We start from the raw sequence: 18,107 nt of genomic DNA, 5'->3' as shown, positions 1-18,107 counted from the left end.
GACTGCGGGACTATCTAGACGCTGGGCAAGTGTAACTAACAGTAGATATGTAAAAGCTCTTACTCTGTATAGAGAGGGTGGAAAGAGGAGAAATGGGGTGGTAGTGGGGAGGGGGGGTGGGATGTGCAGTTGCGTGGGCGTCGTGGGCCGCGGAGTCAGGGGGCGGAGTCTCTGACGGTCCCTTTTCTCTCTCTCTTGATTCTTCTTTCTTCGTTCGAGTTTCATCACGTCTTCTTATAGATAGACTTTCCTTGGTTATTCGTATATACTGCTGTGTCGTCTGTTTGTACACATCCATCCTTTCGCTTCAGACGTAGAAGAAGAAGAAGAAGAAGAAGAAGAGGAGGAGCCCTCCGGTGGACGTGAGCGAGAGAGAAATAGAGGCCCGGCCTCGACTGGCTGTGCTGGATGGGCAGACTGGCAACTGGCAAGTAGTCACGGCACTACACGACCCTCTCACTCGACAGTCACTCGCCGTAAACGCCTGCCGCAGCTTCCTTCCTCCGTACGCTCCTCCGTATTTCTTCTTCTTCTTTTAACTTCTTCTTGCCACTTTTAGTTGATGGCTGTTTTGCTGGGTTTTGTCTTGCATTTATTCTCTTTGAGTTGTTTGAACCATTTATAATCGTGTGTGTATCTATTCACGGATGGGGTATTTGACAATTTTTATTTATTTATTTTTCCCCCTCCCGGTATTGCTGGGAGTGGAGAGGGAAATGGGCCGCATCGGAACGGCTAGCGGGCCGCCAGATTTGAAACATTTTCGGCGGTCAACGCGCTGAACTGCTCGTTCTGACGCAAAGAAACTGAATTTTCTCGGTTTAAACGATAATACACGCAAGTTCAATTGGTTCGAGTTGGAATTCATCGGGTTGACAAAATCGAAATTGACGGGCGGAATTCGATTCGGTTCGATTTAGGGCGGGAAATTCAAATGAAAAGCTACGCCATCGGCTTCTCTGCTGGCGCTTCATTGCCGTTTGCTGGGCTATTTGTGTTGAATTGTGTGTGTAGACTGCAGTCGATTCAGTGTCTGTAATTGATTTTTTCCCATTGTATGTATCGCAGTTGGTGTGGAGCGGCCGGCAGCCAGAGGATTTAAAAGAAAAAAAAGAAAAACGCTTGGCGGGAAAAAAGGAGAAAATCAAATCAAAACCCGAACGCAATTTCAAACTGCAACAATTCGGGGCCGACAGAACAAAACATCAAAACTTTGAAGAAGAAGAAGAAGAAGAAGCTTTTAAAGGGAAGAAAAAGATCAGCCATCCGACCAACCAACCAACACAAATTGAATGTGTGTCGATGCTTTCGTGTTACGGTCCTAGTGATTCGATCGGGACAGCAAACGCTTCGGCCGTCTCAGCACCAAAGGATCGCAGTCAAGTTCCAGTCAAGTACGTCGGCGGCAAGTAATCGAGGACTATAAAAAGCAAAAGTGCGCCCCCCCCCCCCCCCAAAAATTTGCATCAGACGTCCCACCAGAGACTAGCGAACAAAATTTTCTTTCCTTTTTTTCGCCGTGTGAAAAATCAAAGAAAAATCAAAAAACATTCTTGATTCGTACATATAGCCGTTGATTTCGACAAGTGGTGCCCTGAAAAATCTTCGTCCGACATCTGCCCAATCAGAAATTGTATCAAGAAAAACAAAATCCGGACGCCAACCACGTCCATCGCCGCGCGGCCGGGAATCAAAAGGGGGTAAGTTTGATTGGGGATATTATTATCCGATTATTTTATATTTATCTATACTTGTATGTATACGCAATAATATGTGTAGAGGCTACTATTAGAGAAGAAGAAGAGGACAACATCAGTCTAGCAGACACTTGATATCTTGACGTTGATTTCTTTGGGTTCTTATTTGGGCGGCTCTTTGGTCACGCGTCGTCATGGCGCTTTTGTGTGTGTGTGTTTATATTGATGTACATGTAGCTACCGAGTTCTCTTTGACTTTGATCAATGGGCCTCGGTCATCAGTCAGTCAGTCAGGAGAGAGAGAGAGAGCTGAAAGCTGAGCTGCCAATGATTATCTCCTATATATGTAAGTATATAAGACCGGCGGGATGGTTTCATCTTCTATATGATATGATATAAATGTGATCATGTCCGAAGAAAAAATTCCGATTCATTTGATGTTTTCTTCTTCTTCTTCTTCTCTGTCATATATTCGGATGATGGCGGTCTAACCAAATCTTCGTGCTGCACGCCACAGAGATTTGATGTACACACAAAGAAGGGGACCGTTCACTTTGCGTGTGTTGCTATTGATGAAGGGAGCAGCCATAGTCACGGAGAAGCAGGAGCATTTGATAGTATATCTATACCATGGCTCTGATTATTGGCTAATTCCTATAGCTCCTATATAAATGCCGATATAGGATACATGTGTATATAGCTTTTCCTCCTTTATTTCCATACAGTATGTATAGAAATATTAAGGAAGGATAGAGAGATAGGCCGATGATGATGTAGTAGAGAAGCACGAGGGGTTGGTGAGGGGCAGCCGACGTATTGACGTCGATGAGCGTCTGCTTTTCTGTTTCTCTCCGACGGGAAATCGCCACTTTTTGCGATAGATAAAGGGATAGCCAATATCTACGTAGCTATATTACGTATATATCTCCTTATATACAGGCGCAATAGGTAGGTCTTCTCCTTGTTGTTTTTATTTTTGAGTGTCGTCATCAAGCGATGGCCAGCGACACGGAAAAAGTCAAAAGTTGTCTGATATCATTATTCCGCCCAGCAGCAGCGGATTTCAATGATTTTTCAACTGAATTCCCCCGACTGTTGATTTCATTCAATTTTAAAAAATAAGATCGAAATAAAAATAAAATAAATATAAAAACCCGCAATCAAAATAGAATCAAAAATGAAAAGAGGAAATGTTATTTCTATTGTCAAGTTTGGTCGGCGTGATTGAATGTCAAGGGAATATCAAAAGCGACGTGTGCGGCGGGAGCGCGCGGAGGGGGGGGGGGGGGGATAGAGATGAGACAAGTCGATTCCGCCCATTCGGCAAATGCGTTAAACACACACGCGCCGGGCTGTATAATATAAGGATAGACGTGTGAAGGGAGAGAAGAGGCAGAAGAATAAGAATAAGAAGAAGAAGATCGTGAGCGGAATGGAAATGCCGGATCCAAAACTTTGTCAATATAACTCGTCTCCGTGTTTTTTCCACCCTAAAGGGATTGTATTACAACTTGAGAAAACCCATGTATAGCCTGGCGTCGGTGCTGCTGTGTGTGTGCTGTGGGTGATGTGTGCGGGATCGGCGGCATCAGGTGCCTCGTCCCCACGATTAGCCAATCGGCGCTAAACAAACGCCAGAACAGCATCGGGACTAGACACTTTGACGTGCCGCTCCTCTGCTATAGCTGTTCCCCCTTTATTCTCATTTTATTGATTCCCCCCGGTGGCCGCTCCGCTTTTTTCAATAAGTTTTTCTCTTATTTTTCGAAATAAAAAAAGTATTGGAGAGAATCAGCCGACGGCCTATAGAAAAGGTTAGATCCCTGGGTTGAATCCAGCAGCAGCAATCCGACTGATTGGACAGCACACATGGCCGCGTTCGTCCTGATACATAAACTGGACAACCTGACGTCCATCTGTGTAGAGAGAGGCCGATATATACTGTAGTAGTCCTGCTGGACATGTGTTGTGCACCAGCCTCTTGTCTAATAATCCCGACAGCTAGCGTCCAGCAGGAGGAGAGAGCCACCATTACTGCAAGTGGACAGACATTATTACATTGATCCGAATTTATAGGTCGAAAAAGGTGAAAGCTTTAGAGTTTCAGGTGATTGGTCTCCAAAGTAATTAAGGAAGCCGTGCTGCTGGCTGGCTGGCTGTCTTGCCCGGCATATTGAATGTGCTGATGTGTGTGTCTTATTTCGTATTCAATTATAGCCAGCATAATATATAGCCAGGAAAGAAATCAAAACTTTAACAGTTTCAGCAGAACCTTGTCATGTCGAGTCTGACGTGAATTAAACAAATCAAATTAATCCCTTTTATTTATGATGAAATGGAAAATACATCAAAGAATTATAAATGCGATTTAATGTAGTAGTTTGAGCGGGTGAGTCCTGACGTCACGATTGTCATATCTCTCTATATAATAACCAGCACAGGAGCCTTTTATATCTTCGCTTATTCTTATTCCCTCCTTTATACATATACATATATATTTATTCTAAATAGTTGTAGTAGTCTAAGCTCTTGTGTGTTCTTTTGGACGTGTGAGCATCTTTTCGCTCGGCTTGATTTAAATAAGAGACCACCACACACAGCAGACACACGAGTTCAAATGCAACACAACAGACGCACGTACTACGCGAGTATTTATCCGTTGAAACGTCATCGTCACCACGTCATTTATTGACGTAAACTGGCGAGTGCTGAGTTAGGGGGGTGGGGTTTTTGGCTTATTGCGCCTCTCCTCCTAACCCCCCCCCCGCCCACACACACACACACCGAACCGAATTTAAAATTCAGACACACACAAATTCTCCCTAGTCTCTAGTCTCTCTACTAATATTCTACAACTAAATCGCTATAGATACATCACCATCATGTGTAGCCATGTACTGTACGTAATGTAATAGGCTTCTTGGCTGGCTAGGTCAACCCACGCCGCTTCGGCTATTGTCACAACACGGTCGTCGTCACGGCGACATCACATTTGGCCATCAGTTTGTCTTCTTCTTCTTCTTGTTATAACAGCCGAAAGGACTTTGAAAATCCCGATGGATGATTATTATAATGGCCTATATATATAATGCCTATAGATAGATGTACACAACTACCAATCCAACCCTGAAGGCTACTTTCAAAGATGAAGGAGCCCAGCGCTCAAGGAGCCGCAAGGAGAGCTGCTCCTGGATATATATAAGCGCGTGGGCGGCGGTAATAGCAGCTGAGATATGCCCGCCCGCCCGCTGGGTGCTGGGCTTTGAAACTCTGACGCGAGCAGGGCGCAACCCCCATCGTCATTGTCGGTCGTCGTAATAATAATAGTGCAATTAACTTGTCGTCGGCTCTCCTTGTTGTATGTAAGATGTCAAACGGCCCTCGGTCATTATTCACACTCAACAGCTATTGCTATCATCCCCTTTCCCCCCACCAACCCTTTATACTCTTTTGGCAGGGAAATCACGGGAGGGACAATAGAAACGGGCCGGGTAGTCCAAACAAGGCCATCAGCAACATCAATGAAGAAATGGTAGCAGCTAGCAGCGGCGCTGGCTATACATAGGCACAGCTGTTGGATATTAGCCCCTTTTGTGTCATAGCTTTTGCGCCACAGCGCCAATCTTGTGACAAGTTGATTGTTGTTATTGCACAGCACGAAGCGCGCTCGACACTTGTCGGGATAAATAGAAGCGCGCGGGAGATACAAAAACAGCCGAAAATCAGCACACGACAGCAAAAGGCTCTCGCGAAATTCCCGTTTGACAAGTTTCCAACGCGCGGAATTTCGTGATGTCCAGTCTATCTTTTTTGTGGAAGGCGGTGCGTTAACAAGCTCCTATTTATCGGTGAATAACTATGGTGATTAGATTCCGTGAATCAACCCAACCACCTTGTTTTCTCTTGTGAGCTGTGGGCTATATTTGAGTTTTGACATTGTGGCCGCCACTCCGCCACACTCGCTGAGACTGTATTATAGCGAAATAGTGACACTTATGGAATCGGGTAGCCATTCAAACGTCGGTCATTGTCCGCGCGCTTTTATCTTCACGCAATTTTCCCTTTTTTCTTTCTTTCTTTCTTTTTTGAAATTTCCCGGGGAATAATATAGGACGATACAAAGTGGCGGGAAATACAAAACAAAATCCCGCCAGTGCCGTACATATTCTACGTTGTACATATTCTCTCTACTCGCTAAATAGCAGTCGCGCTATAGAGCTGAGACTCTCTCTCTCATTATGCACGGGCGTACAGAGCACATCAGCTGGAATCTAATCAAATAGATATCTCTCATCTCATAGAGATAAGGCGCCGGCGGGATAATCAAATCGAGACGAGGTGCTGCTGCACAGCAGAGTTTCCGTCGAATTCGTGGCTCATTAATGTACATATTATAGAACGTGAATGAGCGGGTGGGTGCGTCCTTGGTGCCAATATTCAATTTCGCATGGCATTTCCTATTTTTCGGTGGGTGCTATACTCACGTAATATGGGAAAAAAAGTGAAATTCGACGCTCGCTTCAACTCAATAACAATATACAAGAGGCTGGCCGATGTTGATTCGTATTTTTCATTTGGCCTGCTGTTGTTTAAAATGAATTAAAATCGAAGAAATGTGAATGAAAGAAGAAGCAAAAGTCCAATCATGTTAATAACGACTCGATTTGATGTCACGATTTGTAGGTGGAGGAGGACGGGGTGGTGTGGAGGAGGAGAAACGGGCCGGGTGAGGAGAGAGAGACGACGAGAGCCACAGTCGAAGATTAATCGACGCCTCGGTGATTAATACCTGAGCGACCGATTTACGTCATCCATCAGCAGCCGGGGCAGCGCAGACACGACGATCCGAAAAAGTTTTCCAACTTTTCAAACGAAAGAAAACAAGAAAAATCCAAACAAATCCAATCAAAATCAACAAAATAAAAATAAAATAAAAATGCAGTGGTCAGGATGGATGCTCTTGATCGGGCTGGTCTTACTGTCGACGACGTCACCGGCGTCGCCCAGCAACGCCAGTCCACGTGAGCTCAAGGCCTTGAGAGCGGCGCTCAAGAAACAGCAGCGCCTCAAAGAGCAGCGCAGCTCATCGGCGTCGGGGATCAACAGCAAAGGCGTCGGCGGGACTGGAACGGCCGGCTCGTCCAGCATAGGAGGCAGCGGCGAATACGTGCCGGACGCCGGCCCGTGGGCTTCATCGTCGATGGACGGCGGTGGAAAGGAGCCCAGCTGTGAGCAACTGCGGGAAATGTGGCGCCAATCGAAGCGACACTCAAGGGCCGCCGAGGCGACCAACGAAATTCCCCAATACGCCGACCCGTTCGCCCGGGCCGCCGCTCTCCACTACGGTCGCCAGCGCCAACAGCAGCAGCTGGGCTATTCCGGCGCCGAGCCGACCCTCCGTCCCAGACAGGAGAGACGGCCCGTCGTTTACGGCCGGCTCCATTCGTCGCCGTCGTCGCTGGACGGCCAGGAAGTCGTCGACCGACCGCCGAGACCCTTTGACGTTTTGCGCAAATTGAGCCGGACTGAGTCGGCCGACGGCGGCTCGGCATCCTCTGACGGCCAGAATTCCGGCGCTCGATCCGGCGTCGTCCTGTACGGCGAGGAGGATCGGTCGCCGTTCCCCAAGTCGCCGGCCAAGGGAAGTCTCCAACACCTGAGGGAACTGGTCCGCGAGGAGCAGGGCGGTGGCGGCCAATTGCCCAGCGGAGTCAAGGGAAGTTTCCAGCAATTGCGCGACATTATCCGCGAAGAGAACCGCGAAGGGCGTCCGTCGTCGTCATCGTCAAGTGGCCGTTCCTCCGATTGGAGCGACGCCGACGTCGGTCGGGTGGTGACGTCGCCGTCGGATCACAGCAGCAGCGGCGTCGGCGGGAGTAAATATTCCTTGTTCGCCATGCAGGGCGACGCTCCATACGAGAGTCCGTCCAGCCAGTCGGCGTACCAGCAGCAGCACAGCTCCTCGGCGTCCAGCAACAACCGACGGCCATCAGCGGGCAACAACAACAACAACTACAACCGTCTGTCGTCGTTTGGCAAATCGCATCACCGCAACCACAACATCAACCGGCAGCAAATGTCCGACCTGTTGGCGTCCGATCCGACGGCGGCGGCCGCGGCGTCGTCGGCCGCCGTCATGGCGTCGCGCCGACCCTTCCAGCTGAGAGATCCGCCGCGACCGAAAATCGGTTCCAGCCGCCTGGTCGGTTCCAGCCAAAGGGCGGCCAACAACAACCGATGGTCTTCTTCTTCTTCCGGCGGATCACCGGATTCATCCAACGACGACGACGTGGGCGTCGTCCGGGGTTACGTCGCCGGAGGAGGTCGAACCAACGCTAATCCCTTCTACTCTTCGCCGCCCGCCAAGCCGAGCAGGAGGTCGTCGGCACTAGCGGTAAGTCCATCCGGCATTTTTATAATCATTTTAATCGAATATAATGGGCAAATTTGGGTGGCCATTTGTATAGTGGCCAAACTGATTTGATTGGATATGCAAATAATGTAACTTTGGAGGGGAGAGGGGGGGTCTTGTATGTATAGATTTGAAGGGCGCCTTGTTATAGAGAAACAGATGGAACCTGCTGGCATGTGCGTCAAGGATCTGCTGGCAGCATCTTGGCGGCCCGCACGGTATTATATAAGCCTGTCAAAAAGTATACAGGATTCCGGATGAACTGGTCCATATCGCACATGAATCTAACGAGATTGAAAGCTGTGCACATCTCTCTAGCTACAGATCCTATTGCACATATGAGTAGGAAGAAGGGGAAGGGGATTGCTTTTTCTGTCTCTATATACACGTAACAAACAAATAAGCAAAAGGCAAACTGATGGGCACAGCAGGAATATCTACAACACACAGACGAGAATAGAGAGAAACATTTGCTGCTCTACGGCGTAGACGCCGCAGCCAAGGTTTTTATTTGGGTACACAGCAGCAGCAGCAGCAGCAGCAGCTGCTTCCAATAGACAGCCACTGCTGGGCAATGCTATAGGGCCTTCCGGCTAATTCTGGGGAAAAAATCGAATCATCTCTTGTTGACGTTCCTAGATTTTCGTTCCTTTCATCCATTTGCTGGCCAATAATAATGATAATAATAATAATAATAAAAGAATCCAAAAAGAATCCTGTGCACAGGAAACCAAAGTCCGGATGAAGAGTCGCAAAAGATCTCCGTCGGTTGTAATCGGCTTTCACCGGCCCCGGATCATATCAAAGTAAAAATAAAAATAAAGAAAAAGATATTAAATGGACATGTTGTATAACGGATATAACATTGGTGGAGAGCCCGGGTATTGATCGACTACATATGCTGGACATATAATGTCGACTCTATAGGCTAAATCGTTGTATTGTATAGACTACAAGTGAAACATCTATTTACATTTAATTTTGATGTTGATATGGACAGGAAATGGAAGAAGAAGAGGACGATTGTGACGACTTTGGAGAAGAGTCGGATCCATTCTGCCGCGTCAATTCCGATTGCCGGTGCGCTTCTTTGGCGTTGGGAGTGCAGCAGCGATGCCAGCGTGGCCGTTGCGTGCCAATGTCCAACCGGAACGGCCAGCAGAAGCAGCAAAAGCGGAAGCAGAGGAATCAGCATCAGAAGCGCAAATCATCAACTTCATTGCGTCGCCGTCGCCGTAAGTCCATTCACATACACACAACATTTTCTTGGGTCGGTGATGATGAGGAGGAGGATGATGGGCGCAGCAGCAGCAGCAGCAGTAGCTCATTGATTGTATGTACTATGTTTCTCGGCGGGCTATTCAAATTTTGAGCGCCAGTCACGACAACATTAGTGTATTGCATATATGTACGGGAGGAGAGGGCGCCCAGCCTCTCCCCTCGTTGGTATTAGTCGAAAGAAAATGAATGAGCGGTTCATTCAAAAAGAAAAAGAAAAAGGAAAAAGACGAAAAAAAGATGGGGATTATAACCGGCGCACCTATTTTCCCTTTAGAAAATAGAAATCTCCCATCAAAAGAATGAAGACAAAAACCGATAATATAAGTAGACGTTTCCGGTGAAAGAAAGATAGACAAAAAAGGGGTGTGGGCATATACTATCCGGCTGCAGACGTATGTACGGCGGAGTATAGTGCGTCAGTCCCGATCATCTCCCACATTCAATCTATAGAGTAGAGAGAAAGAGAGTGCGTACCCGTAGCGACGAACGTAATGGTACATGTAATAATATCTGTGAAGGGATGGAGCGGAAAGTTAGGCAATCAAGGTGTGGCTCCCCCCTAAGAAACACGGTGGGCTCTTATCACGCACCTCCTCCGCATACTAGCGTTGCAAATCTAGTTTTTGTCAATATCTATATAGTTTTATTTGGTTTGATTCGATTTATTGAGTTTGACATTATCTCATTTGAATTTCTTTTTAAACCAATAATTTTGATTTAATATTTTTTATAATAACAAATTCAATCAAAAAATCGATAATAATTAAAACCAAAATTAGCGTGAGTCATTTTCGCAATCTGACAAATGCCAAACCACAAACAATTGCAGATTGCAGACTACAATTTAGCCAACGACACATTGTACGTGTTTCGTTAAGAGAGTGTAAGAAAATACTAGTAGAAATCAATCAGTCATCGATAAAACCTACGAGGAAATAGTTTGTGCACTTAACCAACAATCTACTATTTTTGGCAGGTATGTTTGTCTTAATTTTGTTGACCCGAGTGTGAATTATTTGGTAATGTGAAAAGCTGGCAGACATAGAAGTAGCTTTTTTTTTTGTCAGAGGCCAGACTGAGGCCACCATGGTCGAATTAGAAGTAAACTTTAAAGAAAATGATAAAAGGCATCATTTCAGGCACCTTAGAAGGTTTTCTTTTCCAACATCATTCATGTGAACAAGACACTTGGTGGTTATCGTTGGTGAAGCAACTCAAACACTCGGAACTTTGAAGCCTATAAATTGATCTATTAAGTTTTTGTTTTAGTTTAAAGACAAGATAAAACTGGGTAATAAACCAATATTATCTAGTTTATTATCTTGTCTAAGGGAAAAAAACTTCAATTTTCATTTCATGGCATTATGTTTTTAAAAAAAAAACCAAATCTTTGAATTTAGATTCAGTTTCATTAAGTTTTTGTTTTGTTTTTTTCAAACTAAATTTGCAACGCTAGTCCATTCATTTCGGCTGGAACACACAGAACACCTGGGCCACATCAGCAATAATTTGGAGGTTGTTGTTGTTCACATTTTGATTGTTATCTCTCGGGTGGTGGTTCACATAAGGCGGTCAAGGATTCTGGTTCGACTTTGTTTGTGAAACGTACAAGGACACAGCTGATGGTCGCCATCATTTCGCTGATTATTTTCGGTTCGATACGGCGGAGGAAGGAAGGAAAAAGGGACGGAGCGTAACGAGACGGCCCATGATACATCGACGACCATTTTCTGGGCCCCCTCCTCTCAATCAGATTTGTTGTCCTAGACGACGTCATCGCCGACCCTATTACTCGGCATCTTTTTCCCCCCTTCATCACAACGGGACGGCCATGGAGAGAGAAGCGGAGGGAAATGAAAATGAAAGAGATCTTGAGAATCCAATCACGACTTTTGTCGGACTCTTTTTTTCTTTTTCTTTTTCAACAGCAAAAGCAACAAACCTAAAAAGGAACGGGAGGATTAAAATTAATCAAAAAGTTAAAAAGACTCAACTGAGACATTTGGACTTTGATTAGATTCTCCCGACAGACGACGTGAATGGCGAGCTCCTTTTCAACGTACCCAACGAGTTCGTCCCTTGTTTCTGTTTTGTATCTGATGGAAAATCTTCCAAAAGTTGAGCTCGGGAATTTTGAAAAATTTACTTTTTAGAAACTTTTTTTTTTTTCGAATTGAAATGATCCGATGCGCAGAAAAGAAACGAAAAAAGGTTGGGCCAGCGTTCGGTTATATTGGCCGTCCGGGTCCGTCTTGTTGCTGTTGTTTTTGTTTTGTTTATTTTATCTCTTTTCGATTTCATTTCGTATTTTTTCCCATTTTCCCGTCGGTTGGAGCAACTCTCTTTCGTGTATATCCAAGTCGAATGCGGAATGATTCCGATCGAGCCCATCAGGTGGTGAAATGGCCGGACCTTGCAGTTTGTTGCGCAGCTGGCCCACACCGTGACGTCATCTCTTTTCTATCTATCTCTTTCCTTTTTTTATTATTATTATTTCTCCTTCGACATCTTACACACACACACACACACATTTTATATATATATTTATATACTTCAATGATCCTGGCGCGCTGTGTGCTCATTTCGGTTGACCTCACCTAGATCTCTCCTCTCTTTCCTTGATGCGATGGCGTCGACCAACCCTTTTATATACACACATCGCCATTTCTCTCTTTCAGAACTTTTTCCACCCCATTCAATACTGCGATTTTCATTCCATTGTCGATATTCTCTCGACGGACCGACGGAACAATCTGATATTATATAAAAGAAGGAAATCTTTGTACGTATGCGGAATTCAGCTCCTGACTTTGCAAAAGATTTTTTTTTGGGGGGGGGGGGAGGCCACACACACGGACTATAACGTCGGCGATTTTCGATGAATGAAATTTCCGACCCCAAACGGCCGCCGCTCGACAAGAAAAGAAAAGAAAAAAAAAATGTCGAATGAATGGGGAAAAAAGAATGAATGAATGAATGGCGATCTAGGCGTTTACCGCCAGCGTGAATGGAAGAGAGGGGTGGCCGGGACGGGACGGACCTTTTTTTTTGGATGGCGGCCAAAAGAAAGATAAGCGGTTCTCGTGAGCAGCCGACACACTTCTTCTTTCTTTCTTTCTTTCTTTCTTTTTGGGCTGTTGTTTTTTTTTTTTGTTGTGTGTACGAAAAAAAAAGAGGGGGGCTGGCAGATGACGTCACTTCCGACCGACGGTTTGTTTGCATTCGACCCTGATGCCGCCTGGATCTATGTAGATTTCCCTTCGCCTTTCGCCTCGACCTTTTTCTTATTTTATTTTCTTGGTTTCAATAGAAGAAGAAGAATCAGAGCCTCCTGCCATTTCGTTTCAAGTCTCCTCGACCCACTGCTGGTTGACTGGCCACTTTTTCCCCCCATTTTATTTATTTGACTTTGTTTTTCTGTTGATACTCTCTCTCTCTCTCTCCCGCCTGACTTCCCGATTTCTCTCTCTCTCCTCCCGCTCTAGACGTGGAACATGTAAACACGCTACTCCGGAGACGGCCAAGTCAAATAAACGACCGAGAGTCCTTACTAATAGACGCCATTTCCATGGCAATCCCCAAAGCGTCTTTGAAAGAACTGGGCAGACATTTAAACTTGCGCCAGTTTCTTTCTTTTTTTTTTTGTCCCCCATTTGAACCAGTGCAAAATCGCGTGAAATCCAATCACATATCCTCCTCCCTTTTCCTTTTGAAAAGATTTCACATTTCCCGAGTTTATTCATCGCGGGTGAGGGGGGGAAATTGAGACGATTTGAATCATTTTGCCTTTTGCCGTGTACAGTATGTACAGTACACGGCCACCGATTGATCAGAGCCGCCGCCCCCCCGTCACCCGTTTTTCCACGTCACGTTTATTTTTATTTTCATTTTCTGTCCATTTCATTCAGCAGCGCCGAGTGATGGGAGGACTAGTCTGACGATTTTCGGTCGGTGGGTAGGCTGTCACGGTCCGTTTGACTAGCCCGGGAAAGTCTCTTCACATATAGCTGATAGATCCATATCAGATGATGTACATCTTTCCAACTCAATTGCCACACGCTTATCAAGCGGAGAGAAACGAGAGAGAGAGAGAAATCTCCGAACGCGTTCACGCTCCGTTTCCCATTGCCGGGATGCTTCACATCCCACCCACCCACCCCTTTTTTCCCGTCCGTATCTCCCCCCGTGTTTATTATATAAAGATATAAGATTCGCGTTCTTCTTGTCCACCCTTCAAACGTTTGACTTCTTGGTAGCGGCTCCCATTTCTTCCATATTTTTCTCCGACGTCGGCCGTCCTTATGATACAAGTTGGGAGACACACGGCGCTGGCGTTTATAGATGCTTTTGTTTATTCCTCTTGCGTGAGCGCCGCCCGGCACAGTCTACATCAACCGGTCACGAAGCACAAATGCAAGCGATACTGGGGCGGGGTCATGTTATTATTTGGTGTTTTTTGTTTGTTTTTCGGGAGAACAAGAAATACCAAACAAAAACATACACACGCAAGTGGGGGCGTTCAGAAAGAGAGAGAGCTATACCGGAACTCTATACATCTTTTAATTCCGAAATCAGTTTCACTTGTTTTCAGCATCATCATCATCATCTCTCTCACTATAAAAATCGATTCATTATGATTATTCCAGAGTGTGTAGGTATAACCACCGCCCACGTCTTCTATATCTGATATGGTAGCTCTATAGATGTACTAATCATCTCACTTTGCGTGAATACAGCCAGCAGCTCAGTGTGATGTAGTAGATGATGATGATGTATATAGTACATCTAAAAAGAAAAAAGAAAGAGAGAGAGAGAGAAAAACAAGGTCTAGCAAAAGGGGAAAACCGTGTTCTGATTTTCATCCGGCTGGAACCACTTTAGCCAGATCGATTGATTCGATTGCTCCGCTAGTAGTGCTAGTGTATAAAAACCAATGCTTGGCGGGGTCTCTGCTCCGGCTGCTGGATATCTATATTAGAGAGACCTTTCGACTGCTATATACATTGACTTTATTTTTATTCATTCCCGGTTGTTGGGTCTTGCCAACAAGGACGGATTCAATCAGTCCTGATGAGATTTCGTATAAATAACTCGACGCAAGTTGAAACGTCGTTCCTCTTGCTCGCAAGTCCCCCCCCCCCCCCCCCCACCGCCTGCGTTTTATAATTTTCCAACGGTGGGGGTTTTTAGCCATCGTCGTTATTAGGTGAGGGGGAGGAAAGAGCGGGGGCGAACTTCCTTCTTCCACGTCTGTGTCCGGTTGTCGTAACCAACGCAATCGAATTTGAAAAACAGCTTGGCAACTCGAAAACGGAGCCAACATAGCCAAAGAGATGAGAATGCCGGGAATGTCTCATCACCGAAGCTTATTACTTGCCATTTTCCAAACATTTTCAATCAGTGTAAATGAATGGAATGGAATTACACGTTGATCCAGCAGCACCCAGCAGCAGCAGATACTCGGGACCCACCCACGCAGACCCGGTCCAACCGGAAACTTGTGTCAGAAAGTTATAAGCTCGGTCGGGACTGTTAGATTACCAACACACACACAAAAGACAAAAAGAGAAAATCAGAAGGAATATAAGAGAGAAAGAGAGAAAGATATATAGTACGTATATCTAGAGAGATTGAAAAGACTCGAGAAAGAAGGTGCGTCCTCCCGTTCACGGTCCCTTGTTTTGTTGTGTTTCTTTTTAATAAAAAGCTTAAAGTCCACGGCGATGGAAAACACCTGAGCGAGAGAGATTGCGAATGCAGATTAGAACTACACACACACACACACTTGTCGGACTCTCTTTTCTGTTGCCTTTTGAGCGTTGGGTTCCTTTTTTCTTTGCCACTCGGATCGTGTAGCGGCTCTTGGCGCACACACCCCGATGATGTCATCAAAGGGCCCAGCACCACCACCACATTTTCTCTGTCGGTTGGAGGGGCGATGACGTCAGTCATCACGCAATCGCGATAAGCATCGTGATAGTGGCGATTTATTGCGTGGAGAGAGAAAAGAAAAGAAGAACAACAACAACAACCGGCCAATTTTCTAAGTTGGCCAATCGCTGTCCATATCGAATGTCATCGATCCAAACCGACCGATGGCTCTTCAATAGCGAAATAACGGCCAGCGGGCAGCAGCTCTTGAGAAAGAAAAAAGAAACCCAAAAGAAGAAGAAAAAGAAGAAGAAAGGATTGTCATTAGCCCAGCGTGTGTGCTGTGTGCTTCCGAACACAATGGCAGCAGCAGACGTAGATATGTAGTTGGCTGTCGGAAGCCAACAAGAGAAATGTTATAACCCGAAGGGGGGGAGAGAATCACACAGAGAGAGAGGAGAAATATCTCGTAGATATATCTATAAATGTGTATGTCCTCATTAGAGAATTCGGCCAATGACAATGAAACTTTCCATCATTTCCGGATGAACGGGGGCGGGGGAGGAGGCTATTATTATCCCAGACAAAATAGCCCCATTTTTCTTTCTTTCTTTCTTTCTTTTTTTCTTTTCCCTTTTGATTTTTATTTCTTTTGGGAAAAATGATGTGTAGCCTTTTCTTTTATTACGGCGGATGACGAATAGTTTCCGACTTGGATGATAACCTAATCGATTTCCGTTTCATTTCTTTTTCTGGGTCCGGCAGTTGAAGACGACCAAGTGGACGACGACGAGTGGAGGACCAGCGATCGGGACGTTGAATCGCGATTGGAGCAGATACTGCAGGAAGAAGAGCAGCAGCAACAATCGGAAGATGAAGAAGAGTCGTCGGCGGATGAGAGTCGCTCCAGCAGCAGACCGAGCGGTCGCAAAGCCGACGCCATCCGAGACATTATCGACGCTCTCCAACAAATCGATCAGCAACAAGAGTCGACAGACTAAAGGGGGGGGGGGGGAAAAAAGGCAAATGTCATTTTCGGCAGTTCAGCAAAATTTGAATTGTTACAAATTGATCTAAATAGCCCAAAAAAAACAAAAAAAAAAACAAAAAAAAATTAATTCAACCGCACACGCACTTTTCGACGAAAGGTAATTTGAAAAACAGCAAACAAATAACCAGCACCCCTCGGGAAACAAAACAAAAATAATTATCGATTTTCCTCCACCCCCCATTTGATGAAAACAAATTTAATCGACAGATATACTTTGATTCCCTTCCCTGGCACGTGTTGATCTCACACACCAAGTTAATTTTTTTTTTCTTCTTCTTTCAATTTAATTTATTTTTCCAAAGAAAAATGACAAAACAAAACAGAAGGGAACAATTTGAGCCCTGTGAAAATCGAAAAATAATCGTGTCCCTTCCTTTTTGAATCAATTCGACACATATGGCCGCGCATCACTCGTTTAAAATGAACATTTTTATGGGATTCACTTGTTTAATTATAACGCTCTCGTATATCACGTTGAAATAACGGCGCCCAGATATGATTTGATTCGTACGCCCATTCCAAGACTCCGTTTAAAAAACCAAACAAAAAAAAAAGGCATTTGTGTTATCTTTTTCGTTGTCTTCCCACCCACGTTAACATGTCGATGATTTATCTCCAAGTGAATTATTCGCAAAACAAAAACAAAAATGTATTTTAAATGATTTGAGTTGACCAGAATTGGAACCCCCCCGACAACCAGGGATATGCTGACATATCAATAGCCTCTCCCTCCAATCCCTCTCGTCATTGACAGCAACAACAATTGAGGAAAATTCGAATCTCCCGCCAAAAAAAGAAAAACCCCCAAAATTCCTGTGAAAAGAGCGACGCGGACGATATTTACAGCGGCGCGCGGTGAAAACAAAACAAAAAAAAAAGAATCAACACATTTCAATTCTTTCAAAAATAAGACAAAAAAAAAATGGCAAAACATATACAGTTATATATATATATATATATCAGCTTGTCCCTTACGTACTATATCAACTCTGATGTATTTCTATTTTCATTTTCTCGGCAAAAAACGGAGAAGACGGAGAGAAAAAGAAGGAGAACATTTTACCTAGTGCATATCAAAGCATAGTGTCTTTATGTGGCGGTTTCGCAAACTAAAACTTCAAAAAAAGAAAAAAAATTCAAAAAAAAAAATACAAAAATCAATTTAACCCCCTCAGCAAAACAATTGTAGCCCACACCCCTCCGAAAAACTGAATATTTCCCCTGCCCGATTTGATTCCATTAAAAACAAAAAATACCATACTATATATTACACCACATGTGATGTGTATAACTTATATAATCTTAATTATTGTAACTGTATCTGCTACACAAAAACCAAAAGAGACAAAAAGGCTAACCGCAAACAAAACAAAACCATTCGACAAATCGTTCGCTTCTTCACCTTGACGATTGTTATTGACAGTTGAGATTTGTTGGCTTGTTTTTGTCATTTTCCTCCGAAAAAAAAAGTCTTATCCGATCGATGTTTCGTTTATTTCCTTTTCCATCAATCCCGTTTGGAAAAAACAGACACGAACAAGCGCTTCACACATATGACTATTCTACTGTGTATACTTATATTTACTTGAAGTCTAAATCATTTGTCAAAGATATTGAATTTCGCTCTTCTTCCTTTTCGACTCCATTTTGTTGCGGCGATCGAAAAAAAAAACAACAAAACAAAACAAAAATGATTGACACGGCCATTTTTAATTTTTAAATATTTTGATTTTCCCGCCAATATTTCCCCGGAATATTTTCATTTTGTCGCTTATATTCTATATATATATATAGT

The 18,107-nt window shown here is 44.6% G+C and overlaps 1 protein-coding gene across 1 annotated transcript; it reads left to right on the top strand.

The window, feature by feature from the left end:
- The first annotated feature begins 268 nt into the window (after nt 1-268).
- Nucleotides 269-17,686, top strand: LOC124346026. The gene is made up of 5 exons (XM_046798348.1): nt 269-505; nt 1,069-1,700; nt 6,381-8,091; nt 9,110-9,344; nt 16,027-17,686. Exons 3-5 carry the CDS (start codon nt 6,634-6,636, stop codon nt 16,260-16,262), a joined length of 1,929 nt encoding a protein of 642 aa, XP_046654304.1. The 5' UTR covers nt 269-505; nt 1,069-1,700; nt 6,381-6,633; the 3' UTR covers nt 16,263-17,686.
- Nucleotides 17,687-18,107: the final 421 nt, after the last annotated feature.

Source organism: Daphnia pulicaria, chromosome 1, assembly GCF_021234035.1.
Source record: "Daphnia pulicaria isolate SC F1-1A chromosome 1, SC_F0-13Bv2, whole genome shotgun sequence".
Taxonomy (NCBI): Eukaryota; Metazoa; Arthropoda; class Branchiopoda; order Diplostraca; family Daphniidae; genus Daphnia; species Daphnia pulicaria.
Note: the sequence above shows the minus strand (reverse complement) of the source record. Positions and strands in the feature narration are given on the sequence as shown.